At 40.2% G+C, this 18,564-nt stretch overlaps 1 protein-coding gene across 1 annotated transcript in view; it reads left to right on the top strand.

Annotated features, from left to right (window-relative positions):
* The window catches only part of EDNRA (endothelin receptor type A), a 90,047-nt gene that overhangs the window by 44,480 nt on the left and 27,003 nt on the right, over positions 1-18,564 (top strand). The window contains exon 3 of the mRNA XM_007528168.3: positions 6,615-6,742. Within this exon, the coding sequence (XP_007528230.1) occupies positions 6,615-6,742 (128 nt within the window). The remainder of the gene's footprint in view (positions 1-6,614; positions 6,743-18,564) is intronic.

The raw sequence follows: 18,564 nt of genomic DNA, 5'->3' as shown, positions 1-18,564 counted from the left end.
AACTGCACCCTTGTGTCCCAGCTCCTGAGACTCTGGTTATATTGATATAGGGCAGGGTTTTGGTTTTTGTCTTAAGCTCCGGCTTATAGCAGTGCTGGGAATTGAACCTGGGACTCAGAGCCTCAGGCAGCCTCATCACTGCTGGCAGATCTTGTCCTGTATACTGCAAGATGTTTTTCAGTGTTGCTGGACCTACCCATTACATGCCAGCAGCTTCCCCACCAATTGCAATAATCAGAATTGTCTCCTGAAATTGCCAAACATCCCCTACGGGAAAAGAGAGGCAAAATCACCCAGATGAGAAACACTAGTCAGAGGGCGTGGCCCAGACACTGGGATTTTTTTTTTTTCAAAGCTCCCATAATCATCCTAATGTACAGCCAAGACTGCAAATTACTGCTCTGCAAGGTTCCTATTAATGAGCAGCTGTGCGTATACAGTGGACCAAAGGACAAGAAAAGCTAAACTTCATAGCACTGGCTGTAAAGTAAGAGTAAATCAAGTCTCAGATGCTTTGCCCATGAGCTTTAGGGCATACATTTTGCATCCAACATTTGGCTTGTTACACTTTCCCTTTACTTTCTGGCTGTCAGGCGTCTCCCAGAAAACTGGCATGAACAGGCCCATTGCACATATCGAAAGGGTCCTGAGCACAAGGGTAGTGCTCTGTACTAAGTAGAGTGCTAGCTGCTGGGGATCTAAACATTCTGGAAACAAGGAACCTAGTGATGCAGCATGTAGTACAAGGCCTTAGTAGATCTGGTTTTGACAGAAATGCAGACTGTAGGTTGAAGGAGGTTGATTCAGCCCAAATCAACCACACAAAGACAGTCCTGCCTTGCCCCATAATGACATTTCTGTCACTGACAACCCATATGTGTGACATGTGCCAACAGACAATATGCCTTATAGCTTAGATGTGTAGGTTTGTATGAGACTATACCCTATGATGTTTACACAATGGCAGAATCACCCAATAATTCCTTTCTCAGAACAAATATTCTCATTATCCCAATGCTAAGCAACACATGACTATTATAGAATCTCTACGTTCATTCACACCCTTCTGTAGTACGTTAGCTTCCCAGTGGGGAGCAGGGACTCTAACACATTCCATTCCGTTGAACTGAGCTGACTCTACATCAGTAGAATCCATAGTTGTAGCTTACTGGGTGTATCTGAGTGAGTGCTCCTTGGAATTCCTCTGTGACCTGTAAATAAAGGTGAAGTGTGGGTGTTTGCAGACCACGGGACAGGCACCAACTCTAAGTGGCTCTTATCAGACTGGGAAGTCACATCCCAAAGTAAGAGACCTCTAACCAAGAGTTTGTGGCCATTGCTCTACAACCTGGACTCCTAAAAGAACTATATTCTCCACTTCCTCAAGCAACTAGTTGGCAGACACAGTGACTTCTTGACATGAAGAATAGAAACACTACAGTTGTCTATGGCCATACCACCCTGAACACGCCCAATCTTGTCTGATCTCGGAAGCTAAGCAGGGTCGGGCCTGGTTAGTACTTGGATGGGAAAAACACTACAATTGACTCTGGAATAATGGAAGGCAGGGGAACTCACCCCATGCAGACAAAATTTACAAATAACTTTGTCTTCCCTAGATCTTAACTTATACAGTTACTCAAGTCCCTTCTTATATACAGGCTTCACATACACAGATTTAACCAAATTCCTGTCTTCATATTAATTTCTGAATCATCTGTGTGTTGGGCCATGGATGAATAGCTTAACTAGAAAGTAAATTATAAGATGAATGCATTTTTCAGGGCAAAGGTTGTACTGAGTTCAGGATACAAAAGTAAGTTGAAATTGTTCATTTATTTAGTACCTAGTTTGTATTAGGTATCATGTAATTTTCTTGGCTGTTATAAATATGAGGGCTGTGTAACAGCATAAGCCCTTTTAGGCAAAAATAAACTATGACTGCATTAAGATGCCAAAGTAACTACTTTAACCAATCCTATCTGTCAGTTTACCAAGCTGAATCATTTTTACTAGTGACTTACAAAATTACAAAATAACAAGGGCACAGTTTCACACCATTCCCACCACCAGAGTTCTGTGTCCCCACTCCCCCATTAGAATTTGCAATAGTTCTCCCAAGGTCACAGATATGGGTTAACTATTATTTCTATATCTAGAGATCTATCTGTGTATTTTTGCCCATTTTTTCTGTGGTCCTGTCTTCTCTTCCTTTTTAAGTCACACCTACAACTATTACTACTTCCAAATATCTCTCCTGGGAGCCGGGCAGTAGTGCAGTGGGTTAAGCGCACATGACGCAAAGCACAAGGACCAGCGTAAGGATCCAAATGTTTCTCCTTTTTTCCTCTTCTCTCTCTGGATCCTGATGGGATTGGCTTTCAGAGCCCTCTGGTCATCTTCCTCTAACATTTCTCCCTCTTTGGGAATATGAGCCAAAAATTTTGGGGGGTGCAGAAAGTAGGAGTTCTGGCTTCTATAATTGCTTCTCCATTGGACATGGGTCTTGGTATGTTGATCCATACCCCCAGTCTCAAACTAGATTGTTCATTGAGCAGAGAGTAGCAGTAACATTAATTCATTTTATTGAATTGACAGTAGTCATTAACATTAATGAAATCAATGAATTATTTTGTCATGGTCTAGATTTAGTCTAGCAGTTATTTATCTTTTCCTCTCCTACTCTAAATCCTTCTACTAATGGGCTTTGAAAAATCAAACCTTTTAATTAAGCAGCAGAACTGCTTCCCAGCAAATCCAGGAAAATAAAAAGACCATAACAGTTTGCAATATGATTGTTAATACTGAGCAAGGATCAAAAAGTTTGTTTTATTTCCATATGTTTCCACTTGTTTTTTAAAAGGGCATGTATTTTTATGTACCTAGGAAGTTTTCTGAAGGAAAATAATTAACAGCAGTTGCCTTTGGGCAGAGTATTTGGAGCCTTGATTAAAAGACTTACTTTTCGTTCTGTTTTTGTATATCTTAATATTTGTCCTTTTAAATATTCTATTCTCAACTTTCAATGCCATTAAATAACAGAAACAATACATTCCCCACTGCCCCCAAAGTACCTCTTCTGAACAAGAGAAAAAGGCGAACTGCATTCTGTACCTCTTTGATGTCCTCTGTCCTTCATAGATTTTATTGCTAAACCAAAGTCAGTTGAAAGAAGGGTGCCAGGCAGTAGCACAGCAGGTTAAGCACACATGGCACGAAGCGCAAGGACCAGCAAAAGGATCTCGGTTTGAGCCCCCAGCTCCCCACCTGCAGGGGGTTGTTTCACAAGTGGTGAAGCGGGTCTGCAGGTGTCTATCTTTCTCTCCCCCTCTGTCTTCCCCTCTTCTCTCTGTTTTTCTTTGTACTATCCAACAACAGCAATAATAATGACAACAACAATGATGAACAACAAGGGCAACAAAGGGGGGGGATGAGTATCCAAAGTCAGTTGAAAGAAGACTGTGTAGAAGATTAACCCAACTGTGGTTCCATGAAAGGGATTCAAAAGCAGGTCCCACTTACAACAGAGCAGTTAGTGAGAGCCTTTTAAGAAAGTCACCTGTGTGTGGTCCGGGAGGTAGCACAGTGGATAAAGCGCTTGATTCTCAAGCGTGAGGTCCTGACTTCAAGCCCTGGCAGCACATGCCCATGATGTCTTGCTCTTTCTCTCTCTCCTCCTGTCTTTCTCATCAATCAATAAATAAAATCTTTAAAAAAAGAAAAAAAGGGAAAAAAAGAAAGCCACCTTTAACCAAAGAGGGGCAATTGTCTGCAGGTAGGAACCTAATTTCCTCCTGGCAACCTTGAAATGTTCGACATCCAAACATATTTTCAAGATGAAGCCATAGCAGTTGGTGAAATGCCTTTTTCCCCCCTTTGTCAATAAGTCTCATGAAGAGTCAATACTTAACCTCTTACGGAAAAGAAAAATGACAACAAAAGCAAAGCACCTATGTGTGTCAAAGAAAGACAACTCTGATTGTTTTGTGGCCTGTCAATTGCATAATGTTTTTCCCTTCTGTTCTTTATTTACACCAACCAAATGAAAAGTTTTAGGAAACATGAAAACGGAAAAATTCAGTTGGGGATGGAAAGGTCTAAAACACTATGTGCTCAGTTGTGGGTTTCTCTGAGTCATTGGTCTTAGCATATGTCACTTCACAGGACTCTCCAGAGAGAAAGAGAGAGAGGGACTCCCTTGTTAAGCAAGAAGCATCCTTCTTCTCTTTCATGGTTGGATGAAAGATTGTGAAACCTGCCTGTGTAGATTTCAGGGTCCTGCCTCTGGGAAGAAGCCAATGGCTCAGTTATTCCAAAGTGTGTCCCAAACAACCTCTGTCCATTGTAATTACAGCTCTGTAGTCTTTCATGGAGGCTAACCGGTGTGAGCCAAAATACTAAGGTTTCATTCTATTGAAAAATAGTTTTCATGTTTTCTTTACTTTATAGTAGATAACTCACTCCAGAAATAATGGTTTATGTCTTTACTTGCTTTAATAACAGCAAACAGCAATATTATCATTGTTAGTTTAATGAAAACTACCACAGTTTAGGGCAGTATATCTGTGCAAAAATTCACCAATTCTCTTTGGATAAAACTATTTCTGGGAATTCTGAAAAGATCCAAACCAACACTGGTTAGAGTACAAGCAAGAAGAGGCCAGAGACTGGATTGGATGGAAGAGAAAGTCTTTTAGAAAATGAGTGGGCCAGCAAGATAGCTCATCTGGATAGTGTTCCTGCTTTGTCACAGAGACAGCCCAGGTTCAAGCCCTGCCCCCACCACACGCTTTCCCTCTCTCCCTGTCTCTCTGTCTCTGTCTTTCTATTTCTAGCTGAAAAAGTATGCCCAGAGCAGTGAAGCCTCATGATGATGGAAGGAAGGAAAGAAGGGAGGAAAAGGGGAGGGGGAGAAAGGGAAAGAGAAGAAAACTACTGAAAACAAACAGTTGTTTCAAAACTGGAAAGAGGAGCAGAGGGTAGATAGCATAATGGTTATGCAAACAGACTCTCATGCCTGAGACTCCAATGTCCCAGGTTCAGTCTCTGCACCACCATGAGCCAGAACTGAACAGTGTTCTGGTAAACAAAAAAAAAAAAAAGGAGTCGGGCGGTAGCACAGTGGGTTAAGCACATGTGGTGCAAAGTGCAAGGACTGGCGTAAGGATCCCGGTTCGAGTCCCCGGCTCCCCACCTGCAGGGGAGTCGCTTCACAGGCAGTGAGGCAGGTCTGCAGGTGTCTATCTTTCTCTCCCCTTCTCTGTCTTCCCCTCCTCTCTCCATTTCTCTCTGCCCTATCCAACAACAACGACATTACTAACTACAACAATAAAACAATAAGGGCAACAAAAGGGAATAAATAAATAAATATTAAAATAATAATAAAACTATAATGTTTAAAAAAAGAAAAAAGTTTAAAAAACTGGAAAGAGAAAACTTTTAGAATTGAGTCATATAGGGTCTTAGCTATAAAAATTGAATTATAGAGCATCCTATATTGCTATTCTTATTTTACATCTAGAGGCCACTGGGCTCTCCCCATCTTCTAATGGGCTTATGATACCAGCCATAAAATTAAACCTCACATAATCTTTTAGGAACAGTAGAACCGAAATTCAAAGTTCAACCTAGAGTGACTGTGACAATAAGCACTTTACAGAAGGAAGAAATGGAGGAAGGGGGAAAAGAAGGGAGGTGGAAGAAAAGCAGAGAAGGAAAGAAAGGACAGTCAGCCAGCTTGTCCAGTATTTCTTACTGAGTGGAACAAGTTTAGAGTCTGAGTCACAAAACAAAAAATTAGGGCATCGATCCCATTTTTGCTCTTGAAAAGACACCATGTTCTCACAGGGACTTTCTTCTCCCTTTGAGGTAGCCGAGCTCTTATCTAAGCCCAAACTCCTCGTATTATACCTAGTTAAATAAATCTCAGCAACCTACAAGATGGTATGTTTATATTCTCACTACAGTTACGAAAAGGTGTTCATCCTTTCCTTGCTAGATTGTCAACATGTAAGACCAGAATTCCCTGCAAATACTACACAGTGATTCCAGTTGCCATGCTTTTCTGGATGATAAAGAAGCATCGGAGCCTTAGTGTAAGCCACTGTGTTTCCCATCCAGTGCAGTATGATCAGCTTCTAGGCACAGTAGGAATTAGCCTGCCAGCCAAATCAGGGCATCCTGAAACCCTTTGTTTCCCGGTGTTTGGGTCCAAGCTCTGACTGTCTGTCAGGAGAGAATAAATAGCATCTTTGAGCAGCTAGTTGAACGTGACTTGCTTATTAACTTGTGGTTTAGAGAGAGTGACAAGAGCTGACTGCCAGGCTGTCACCCAAACCACAAACTTTGCTGCTGCTCTTGGAAAAGTTGGTGCTAGGACTACCCTAACGAATGCCAAAGGTTTGTCTGTTTATTATTCTGTGTATCTTTCCTACATCTTCCCAGCTAAGACCAATTCTGAGGCTTTAAACTATGACAAAGTGCGACTATAGTCCTGTGGTGCTTCCATGCTAAACGGAAAACGTTCAGGAGCGTGACTGGAAATGCACGTGCTCCGGGTCCCGTGGCAGCTATGCCATTTCTTAGCTTGGTGCCTCCTTTTTTTTTTTTTCCAGCTATTGGCCGGGCGTTGGCCTTTTGACCACAATGACTTTGGCGTATTCCTCTGCAAGTTGTTCCCCTTCCTGCAGAAGTCCTCGGTAGGGATCACCGTACTCAATCTCTGTGCTCTCAGCGTTGACAGGTAATGGCTTCCCTTTGTTTTACTCTTCCTTTTTAAATTCTTGTCACCAGGGTTATTGCTGAGGTTCTGTACCTGCATAGCTTCACTACTCCTAGCACCATTTCTTTTAAAACTCTCAAACAGTGAGAGACAGAAGTAGAGAGAGAGGGAAACAGAGAGAGAAGGAAAGAGACTACAGCTCCACTTCTGATGCTTCCCCTGTGCAGGTGCTCCCATGTGGTGTGGCCTGGGGTTGAACCAAGTCCTCTTGTGTGGTAATGTGTGCACTCTACCTGGTGAGCTGCCTCCCAGCCCCCTCCGTGCTTCCCCCCTTTACTCGTTCATTAGGTTTAGAAAATCATTTTTTCTAAAAAAAATTTAAAAATTAAAAAAAAAAAGTCAGAGAGCCTTTAGAGTTGGTGTCCACGGCAATTATTTGTTCAGTTGAGTGAATGTGCTCATAGTCTTGCTCTACTGTTTAGAATCACATTACACATTTGGTGACTATTAGCCATCTTTGGCTCAGGTCAATTTTGTCTCTAAAGCATCATACCAAGTAAGTCTATTTGGCACTTGAAGACAGCATATTCCATGGGATGAACTTAAGAAAAAGATTCTAGATCGTGCAATTCCTGTATTTTCAATGACAGATTTCTAATGAGGAAAAGAAAAGATACCATACAATTGTGTTTATAATGTTCAATGACTTTGAGCTGAATGGTAAGTATGCAACACAGTTGTGTTTCTAACTGTACTTTTTAAATGCTTGAAATGTTTTTGTTGGTTTGGTTTCAAAGAAAGAGTAACAGCAAAAGCACACCTGAATATCACACCAAGGGTTCTTTGTCATTCCAGAATCCCCCTCAAATGTGAATGTTAAGACCTCTAAAGGTGTCCTATTGAATTATGTTCTTTATTTACCTTTTAATTTTCATAGCAGGAAATAAAATTGAAATTAGGGATTTGATTTTAGATTATGTGTACTCTTCTTACAGAATGTAAGCTTTTTTTTTTAATTTATTTATTTATTTTTTTTTATTTATTTTTTTTTTGAATAGGCTGATGCTGTCTTTGTGGCCTAACATATGGTCTATTCTTTTTTTTTTTTATTTTTATTTAAGAAAGGATTAATTAACAAAACCATAGGGTAGGAGGGGTACAACCCCACACAATTCCCACCGCCCAATCTCCATATCCCACCCCCTCCCCCGATAGCTTTCCCATTCTCTATCCCTCTGGGAGCATGGACCCAGGGTCATTGAGGGTTGCAGAAGGTAGAAGGTCTGGCTTCTGTAATTGCTTCCTCGCTGAACATGGGCGTTGACTGGTCGGTCCATACTCCCAGTCTGCCTCTCTCTTTCCCTAGTAGGATGGGTCTCTGGGAAGCTGAGCTCCAGGACACATTGGTGGGGTCTTCAATCCAGGGAAGTCTGGCCGGCATCCTGATGACACCTGGAACCTGGTGACTAAAAAGAGAGTTAACATACAAAGCCAAACAAATTGTTGAGCAATCATGGACCCAAAGCTTGGAAAAGTGGAGAGGAAGTATTAGGGAGGTACTCACTGCAAACTCTAGTATACTTCTGCTTTCTTACTTTGGTGCCATACTCCAAACTCAGTCAATTTCTGCTTTGTGTTTCTACTTCTTTTTTTTTTACATGCATAACATTCCCCAGATTCCCATTTAGCAATACAACCCCCACTATTTCATTCATCATTTTTCATGGACCTGTATTCTCCCCACCCACCCACCCACCCCAGAGTCTTTTACTTTGGTGTAATACTCCAATTCCATTTTAGGTTCGACTTGTGTTTTCTTTTCTAATCTTGTTTTTCAACTTCAGCCTGAGAGTGAGATCATCCCATATTCATCCTTCTGTTTCTGACTTATTTCACTCAACATGATTTTTTCAAGGTCCATCCAAGATCGGCTGAAAACGGTGAAGTCACCATTTTTTACAGCTGAGTAGTATTCCATTGTGTATATATACCACAGCTTGCTCAGCCACTCATCTGTTGTTGGACACCTGGGTTGCTTCCAGGTTTTGGCTATTACAAATTGTGCTGCCAAGAACATATGTGTACACAGATCTTTTTGGATGGATGTGTTGGGTTCCTTAGGATATATCCCCAGGAGGGGAATTGCAGGGTCATAGGGTAGGTCCATTTCTAGCCTTCTGAGAGTTCTCCAGACTGTTCTCCACAAAGGTTGGACCAATTGACATTCCCACCAGCAGTGCAGGAGGGTTCCTTTGACCCCACACCCTCTCCAGCATTTGCTGCTGTTACCTTTTCTGATGTGTGACATTCTCACAGGAGTGAAGTGATATCTCATTATTGTCTTGATTTGCATTTCTCTGACAATCAGAGACTTGGAGCATTTTTTCATGTGTTTCTCGGCCTTTTGGATCTCTTCTGTGGTGAATATTCTGTCCAAGTCCTCCCCCCATTTTTGGATGGGGTTATTTGTTGTCTTGTTGTTGAGTCTGGTAAGCTCTTTATATATGTTGGTTATTAAACTCTTATCTGATGTATGGCATGTAAAGATCTTCTCCCATTCTGTGAGGGGTCTCTTGATTTGGGTAGTGGTTTCTTTTGCTGTGAAGAAGCTTTTTAATTTGATGTAGTCCCATAGGTTTATACTTGCCTTAGTCTTCCTTGTAATTGGATTCGTTTCATTGAAAATGTCTTTAAAATTTATGCGGAAAAAAGTTCTGCCAATATTTTCCTCTAAGTATCTGATAGTTTCTGGTCTAACATCCAAGTCCTTGATCCACTTGGAATTTACTTTTGTATTTGGTGAAATACAGTGATTCAGCTTCATTCTTCTGCATGTTTCAACCCATTGTTTCCAACACCATTTGTTGAAGAGACTCTGCTTTCCCCATGTAATAGTCTGGGCCCCTTTGTCAAAGATTAGATGTCCATAGGTGTGGGGCCTCATTTCTGGGCTCTCAATTCTATTCCACTGGTCAGTGTGTCTGTTCATGTTCCAGTACCAAGCAGTTTTGATGACAATGGCCCTATAATATAGTTTGAGATCTGGCAGTGTGATGCCTCCGGTTCTGTTCTTTTTTCTCAAGATTGTTTTGGCAATTCTAGGTCTTTTCTGGTTCCAGATAAACATTTGTAGCATTTGTTCTATTCTCCTAAAAAATGTGCTTGGGATCTTGATGGGGATAGCATTAAATTTGTAGATGGCTCTGGGTAATATATTCATTTTGATGATGTTAATTCTTCCAACCCATGAGCATGGAATATCTTTCCATTTCTTTGTGTCTTTTTCAATTTCTTTGAGTAGTGACTCATAATTTTCAGTATACAAGTCTTTCACTTCTTTGGTTAGGTTTATTCCTAGATATTTTATTGTTTTTGTTGCTATAGAAAAAGGAACTGATTTCTGGATTTCAATTACTTCTTAGTGTTTGCATAGAGGAATGCCACTGACTTTTGAATGTTAATTTTATAACCTGACACATTACTGTATTGCCTGATGATTTCCAAAAGCTTCTTGCTAGATTCCTTAGGTTTTTCCATGTATACTATCATGTCATCTGCAAATAAGGAGAGTTTGACTTCTTCTCTTCCAATCTGTATTCCTTTAATTCCTTGCTCCTGCCTGATTGCTATGGCAAGAACTTCCAACACTATGTTGAATAGTAATGGTGATAGTGGGCAGCCCTATCTAGTACCTGATCTGAGGGGAAATGCTTCCAGTTTTTCACCATTGAGTATGATGTTGGCTGTAGGTTTGCTATATATAGACTCCACTATCTTCAGGAATTTTCCATCTATTCCTATTTTTTGTAGTGTTTTGATCATAAAGGGATGTTGTATTTTGTCAAAGGCTTTCTCTGCATCTATTGATATGACCATGTGGTTTTTGGTCTTGCTTTTGTTGATGTGGTGGATCACATTGATTGATTTACGTATATTAAACCAACCTTGCATGCCTGGGATAAACCCCACTTGGTCATGATGGACAATCTTTTTGATATACTGCTGTATCCGGTTGGCTAGAATTTTGTTCAATATTTTCGCATCTATGTTCATCAGAGATATTGGTCTGTAGTTTTCTTTTTTGGTTGTGTCCCTGTCTGCTTTTGGTATCAGGGTGATGTTGGCTTCATAGAAGCTGGCAGGGAGTATTCCAGTGTCTTCAATCTTCTGGAAGACTTTTAAAAGTAGAGGTATTAGTTCTTCTTTGAAAGTTTTGTAGAATTCATTTGTAAAACCATCTGGTCCAGGACTTTTATTTTTGGGAAGATTTTTGATAACTGTTTCAATTTCGTTAGCTGTGATGGGCCTGTTCATGTTATCCACTTCCTCTTTACTTAGTTTTGGAAGTTGGTAGGTATCTAGGAAATCATTCATTTCTTCCAGGTTCTCTAACTTGGTGGCATATAGTTGTTCATAGAAGCCTCGCATGATATGTTGAATTTCTGCAGTGTCTGTTGTGATATCTCCTCTTTCATTTACTATCCGATTTATTTGGGTCTTCTCCCTTTTTTGTTTTGTGAGTCTGGCTAAAGGTTTGTCGATTTTGTTTACTCTTTCGAAGAACCAACATTTACTTTCATTGATCTTTTGTATGGTTTTCCTATTCTCAATGTTATTTATTTCTGCCCTAACTTTAGTAATTTCTGTCCTTCTGGTTGCTTTAGGGTTCCTTTGTTGTTCTTCTTCAAGGTCTTTAAGATGTGCAATCAGGCTGTTTATTTGTGCCTTTTCTTGTTTCCTAATGTGTGATTGTATAGCTATGAACTTCCCTCTTAGGACTGCTTTAGCTGTGTCCCAAATATTTTGATAGCTTGTGTCTTCATTTTCATTGAACTCTCGAAACATTTTGATTTCTTCCTTGATTTCCTCTTTGACCCAGAAGTTGTTAAGAAGTGTACTGTTGAGCTTCCACATTTTGGCACTGTTACTAATCTTTTGTTGATTGTTAAGTGTTAGTTTAATTCCACTGTGGTCTGAGAAGATGCTTGGGATGATTTCAGTGCTCTTGAATAGGCTGATGCTGTCTTTGTGGCCTAACATATGGTCTATCCTTGAGAATGATCCATGTGGATTTGAGTAAAATGTGTATTCCAGTTTCTTGGGATGAATGACTCTGAAAATGTCCAATAGTTCTAGTTTATCTATCTCTTCATTTAGCTCCCTTATGTCTTTACTGATTTTCTGCCTGGATGATCTGTCAAGTTGAGATAGTGGGGTGTTGAAGTCCCCTACTATGATTGTGTTACTGTTAATATATTGCTGTAGCTCTTTCAGTAGAAGTTTGATGTATTTAGATGGCTTCTCATTGGGTGCATAGATATTAATAATTGTTAAGTCCTCTTGATTGACTGATCCTCTGAGCATTAAGTAGTGTCCATTCCTATCTTTTTTAATCTTATCTATTTTAAAGTCTATCATGTCAGATATGAGAATAGCTGTTCCTGCCCTTTTTTGTGGGCCATTGGCTTGAATGATAGTTTTCCATCCTTTCACTTTAAGTCTGTGTTTGTCTTGTTGCGTTAGGTGAGTTTCCTGTAGACAACATATTGTTGGGTTGTGTTTTCTGATCCATCTTCCTACTCTGTGTCTTTTAATAGGTGAATTCAGGCCATTCACATTTATTGATATCAAAGATTGAAGATATTTTAACGCCATTCTTGTAGAGTTTTAGAGTGTTTTGATATATGTTCTATTTGTGGTGGTCTGGTTGTTTATAGGAAACCTTTCAGAACTTCTTTCAAGGCAGGCTTGGTGATGGTTGCTTCCTTCAACTGTTGCTTGTCTGAGAAGGTTTTGATGCTTCCATCTAGTCTGAATGACAATCTAGCAGGATATAGTATTCTTGGCTGAAAGCCTTTCTCATTGAGCACTCGATAGATATCTTGCCATTCTCTTCTGGCCTGTAGTGTTTGTATGGAGAAGTCCGCTGCTAATCTTATGGGTTTTCCTTTGTAGGTGACTCTTTGTTTTTCTCTTGCAGCCTTGAGGATCCTTTCTTTATCCTTATTCCTTTCCAATCTAAGTATGACATGTCTTGGTGTCTTTAGGTCTGGGTTAATTCTGTTTGGGACCCTCTGGGCTTCTTGAATCTTTATGTCTTTGGTGTTGTCTAGACTAGAGAAATTTTCAGCTATTATGGCCTGGAGAACGCTTTCTTCCTCCCCTTCTCTTTCTTCCTCTGGTAAGCCAACAATGCGTATATTGTTTCTTTTGAAGTCATCCCATAGGACTCTGTTGTTGTTTTCAGCATCTCTTAATCTCTTTTTGAGGTCTCTTACTTCTTCTTTAGTTGTCTCTAATTCATCCTCAATCTTGCTAATTCTGTCTTCAGCCTCATTGATTCTATTCTCTCTGCCCTCTACTGCTTTCTGGAGTTCATCTATTTTGTTGCCCTGCTCTGATACTGTTTTAGCTTGTTCAGCTAGTTGCCTTCTTAGCTCAGCAGTTTCAGCTTTCAGCTCTCTAATAACCATGCGATTATTAGAATTTTCTTCCATATTCTCATTTGTTGTTCCTGCAGTTCTGATTACAATTTTTTCAAATTCTTTACTCACTCCTGTTATTATTTCCTTAGCTAATGTTTGGATGTTGAACTCGTTGTTTTGTGCTTCGCCCTCTGGAGGACTTTTAGCTGGACTCTTGTCCTGGTTCGAGTCTCCATTATTTTTTCTTGTTGTTTTAACCATTTTATATAAGTTAACAGTTTTTTCAATCCCTGAGTTGGAGTTCAGTGGTGTAAAAGCCTTTTTTTTTTTCCCCTTTAGGCTATGGTAGCCTGAGGGCTTTTAAACTATCAATAGGCTTCTTGGCTTAATCAATGACTCCTGACCAAGAGATAAAGCAGGGTGTGGCAGAGATAATCCAGTGGTTATGCAAAGAGACTTTCACAGCCCTTCAGCTATGCCACCGAGGTATAGGTCTTTCCCAAGTTTCCCGGTTAGATCTCTGTGCCCTGGTGTCCCTCCCTGTTGCTGCTCCAGATTCTGAGGGTAGTAGCAATGGAGACTCAGAGTTGTACTTGGTGAGTCTCTGGGGAGTCCTTTCCTCCCTTCAGCTGTCCCCTTGTTGGTGGAGCAGACTGGAGGTGGTGTCTCCACTGACAAACTGTCGAACTGTTAGCAGTCACTTAATCTCTCCTTAGGCCCCTCTCTCCTCTCTGTCACCAGCCACGCGTGTTTGTACTCACGGGTGATTTACTGGGTTTCTGTGGTCATTCTAGTCCTGTCTTGTTTCGGTCCGGGTGGTCTCCTTTGGTATTCCTAGTTGATCCGGGAGAGGAGAGGAGAGGAGAGAAAGCGATCTGCTGCTCGTAGCTCCGCCTCCCGAAGTCGAATCCCCAGAATGTAAGCTTTTACATGTGTTTTTTAGTGCTCATTTTGGTTGACCTCTACAGTTTAGAAGCAGTTTCCATTTTTTTCTGTATCACATTCTGACAATCTGATTTTATCAGAAAGGGCTTGTTTTCTTAAAGAACTTGTAATAGTTCACAAATATTCTAGTACTTAACACAATTTGGGGGAGAAAATTTGCTACTGTTAAGACATAGAAATACTCATTCTGCTGGAAACTATAATGATATCCTTGCTGTAAGTTTAAAGTAATAAGTATGAGATACAAAACAAAATTTTAGTCATGTTATTAAAAACAAGTATATTGCTAAAATTAAAACAAATTTAATTCCATTAGTCTAAAATAATAGTGATGCAACTAGCAAAAACACTGTCACTTCAGTGGTAAACACAAAATTCAGAAAAAATCTCTATAAGCAGAATTCTCCATAATTCTTAAGAAATCTTGGTGTGTGTGTGTGTGTGTGTGTATGTGTGTGTGTGTGTGTGTGTGTGTGTGTGTGGTGTGGTTTTCTTCTACATCATATTAAAGGTTAAGAGCACCACAGAAAAGCTTTACCAAACAAGTCTTCCGCTTGATTAAATAGGAGATAAGTGACCATTCCTTAGAAAACTGAATAGTGGGAGTTGGGCAGTAGTGCAGTGGGTTAAGTACACAAGCTTGTACCAAGCACAAGGACTGGTGTAAGGATCCCTTTTCAAGTAGCCGGCTCCCCACCGGCAGGGGAGTCGCTTCACAGGTGGTGAAGCAGGTCTGCAGGTGTCTATCTTTCTCTCCCCCTCTCTGTCTTCCCCTCCTCTCTCCATTTCTCTCTGTCCTATCTAACAATTATTACATCAAGAACTACAACAACAATAAAAAAACAAGGGCAACAAAAGGAAAAATAAAATTTAAAAAAATGAACTGAATATTTAAAATATATATTTATTCATTAATGAATTCTCATTTCATTTTCTCTAGTTCTGGCATCCCAGTAATCCCACTTTTCCTTATGTCCAAAGCATTATATTATCAAAACCCTTTTAGTTATGTATCTGTTACATTAGTAAACTGCTCCGTTGTTTATCAAGCTGCATATGTAAAGATGTGACTGTGTCTCCTTGTGAAAATATCAAAATACACTTTTTATTATAACAGAGTTATTAAGAAGTCTGTGTGAGGAAAGGAAGAAAATCATGACAATCTAAGAAAGAAATACCAGGAAATGTGTATAATGGCTTTGTAAAGGACTTTTACGCCTGAATCTGCAAGATCCTAGGTTCAATGCTCAGTACCACCATAATTCCTGAAGATAAGAAGTCACTTGTTTAGAGTCCTGATTTTGTTGCATTATAATCCACTAAAAATAAGAAAAGTGTCCCCCCTTTTCTTTTTCAATAAAAGAAGGAGCAAAAAGAGAAATACTGGGTTAAGCGCATGTGGCGCAAGGCGCAAGGACCGGCGTGAGGATTTCTGTTCGAGCCCCCGGCTCCCCACCTGCAGGGGAGTCGCTTCACAGGCGGTGAAGCAGGTCTGAAGGTATCTGTCTTTTTCCCCCCTCTGTGTCTTCCCCTCCTCTCTCTATTTCTCTCTGTCCTAACAACGACATCAGTAATAACAATAATAACTAAAACAACAATAATAAAAAAAGACAACAAAGGCAACAAAAGGGAAAATAAATAATGAAATAAAATTTTTTTTAAAAAAAACTTTATCAAAAAGAGAGAGAGAAACACTGGAACCTGTTAAAAAAACTATTTGCAGCTCAGGACTGATTCCCTGTTTCCCCTTTAAAATTGAATCAAGTTATTACTCAAGGACTGGTCTCATACTTTTTATATAGGTTTAAAAAAACATATAATAGGGGGGCCGGGCAGTAGCTCAGCAGGTTAAGTGCACATGGTGTGAAGCCCAAGGACCTGAGTAGGGATCCCAGTTGGAGCTCCCAGCCCCCAACCTGTAGGAGGAGGAGTCTCTTCACAAGCGGTGAAGCAGGTCTGCAGGTGTCTGTCTTCCTCTCCTCCTCTCTGTCTTTCCCTCCTCTGGATTTCTCTCTGTCTTATCCAACAGCAGTAACAACAATAACAACAAAGGCAACATAAATGGGGGGGAAAATGGCCTCCAGCAGCAGTGAATTTGTAATGCAGGCACTGAGCCCCAGTGAGAATCCTGTAGGCAAAACAAAAACAATATTATAGATATAATTTGTTGTTTCCAAAGGAAAGATTATGAAAATATCCACATGTCCAAGTCCTATTAATTTCTCTACTGTTTTATTGACTGCTCAATGAATATGGAATACTGTGAGATGAAGGAAAGGGTCTAGTTCTCTCCCTATCAACTTCAACCTTAGTGAGGTAAAGGAAAATGTGAGAGAAAGCACTGGACTTGTCTCAGGTTAACATTTTCATCAATTCTTCTTCCAGTCCAAGTTTTACATGTTTATTTTTATTTCACCTCTTCAGTCACTTAAGAAACTAATAAAACTGAAAAAAAAATGAAGGAAATTTAAAAACAAATTTGATCTGTACCCAGTTGAATTAGCCAAATAATTTCATAATGCTACATTCTAAAAGGAATGCTCTATTCTAAAAGGAATACGGCTTCCCTAGCAAAGTAGGAGTAACCAGCCATCAACAACAACCTCAGTAAGCATTCTTGCACATGATAAAAGGAACAGGCTTTATACATTACTTGAGGTTTGTTTGGGGTCAGGAGAAGGGAAAGAGGTGGGATTCATTGCTGTTCTTTGTAAAGTTAGATAGCTTTCCTGTTAAAAGTGAAAAATGATGTGAGTAAGAGCAGTTTAAAAAAAAGAAGAAGAAGAGAGAAGTCTGAGTACAGGGTCATTTGTAGTTAAAAGTTGCCTGGGGAAGAAGGCTATAAAGATAAAAAACTCTTTAAACAGCTACTCCAGGATTGATGTGTAATTAGGCACCTGGGAACTTTGCAAAGATCTATTAGGAAGGCAACTTGGATTTATTTCAGACTGAACAGCTAGTGTCAGGGCTACATCCCAGCATTTGTTTATTCATTTGTGATTTAACATTAATTTACAAAATTATGAGACAACAAAGGTATAATTCCACACTGTCCCCACCACCAGAGTTCTGTGTTGCTGTTCCCTCCACTAGAAACTGTGGTAGTTCTCCCAAAGTCATGGATATGGGTTGACGATTATTTCTATAACTTTATTTATATATACTTGCCCGTTTTTGCTATGGTCCTGCCCTCCCTTTCTTTCTAAATCACACCTATACCTGTTGCTACTTCTGAATTTCCTTCCCTTTTTCCCCTTTTCTCTCTGAGTCTTGGTGGAATTGGATTTCAGAACCCTCTGGTCATCTTGCCCTAACATTGCCAGCCCCCTCTAGGACTATGTACCAACATTATTTTAGGGTTCAGAAGATGGGAGTTCTGGCGCCTGCGTTTGCTTTTCTGCTGGACATGGGCATTGGCAGGTCAGTCCATAAACCCGGCCTGTTTCTGTCTTTCCCCAGTGGGGTAGGGCTCTGGAGACATGAGGTTCTGGGACACATTGATGAGACTGTCTGCCCAGGGAAGTCAAGATGATATAGTAGCATCTGCAACTTGGTGGCTGAAAGGTGGCAAGAAGCAAAGAAAGGTAAAACAATAAACAGGAACCAAAAAAGTAGAACTAGAGCTAATGAGAATAGAGAACCTTAAAGTGGAGAGAAGCTCGGAAGTCTATTTTAGGTATGTTCCTAAGGGCCAACAACTTCAGCTATTTTTTATTGAGTTTGATATCTAACATATTGTCTGGGAAAATGTAGTCAGAGTTGAGAATAGGGGTAGGAAGCTGGGTCAGGTCAGAGAGTATCTCCCAAACTTGAAGAAAGTATATAAATATAATTAGATGTTTACCACATCTACCTGACCCATATATATCCCAGCATTTAAATCACTGCTTAGTGAGCTCTCTGATTATCTCAAAGGCTTATCATAGTACAAAAAAAAAAAAAAAAGAAGAAGTGATTTAAAAAGAAACAACTGGTTTTTATCTTTGGAAGTGGTTTTATTCTCCTTGAAGACATGAAAGGAGTGACTGAGCACAAGGAGAATCTGGGGACAGACAGAAAGTAAAACAACATCTGGGAGACAACTTGGATAATCTTCATTCAATAGTCAAAATTAGGTGGTTGGTCAATTCTGCCACCTCATTTTTTTTTTTAATAATAAACTACCCCCTGAACTTAGCAGTTTGAAACAACAGTCATTTTTATTATGAACTCATCATGTTGAGGAGGGCAGGAATGTGTACAGTTCTGCTCCTTGTCACTTTGACCCAGACTCCCAAAGGACATCAGCTGGCAGCTGAATTCATCCCAAGGGGCCAGCTCTCACATGACTGTCCCCTTGGCAGGAACAGCTGGAAGTCTGAATTCTCTCATAGAGTCCATGCCCCTCTGTACATCCTCCATAGCAGTCTCAGGACTGTGGGGGGAGAGGGACTGTGAAGGATGAGGGAGGCCTGTAGTGCCTCTAGAGAGACC

The sequence above is a fragment of the Erinaceus europaeus genome, chromosome 19, assembly GCF_950295315.1.
Source record: "Erinaceus europaeus chromosome 19, mEriEur2.1, whole genome shotgun sequence".
Classification (NCBI taxonomy): domain Eukaryota; kingdom Metazoa; phylum Chordata; class Mammalia; order Eulipotyphla; family Erinaceidae; genus Erinaceus; species Erinaceus europaeus.
The sequence above is the reverse complement of the archived record's forward strand: the minus strand, read 5'-3'. Positions and strand labels throughout refer to the sequence as shown.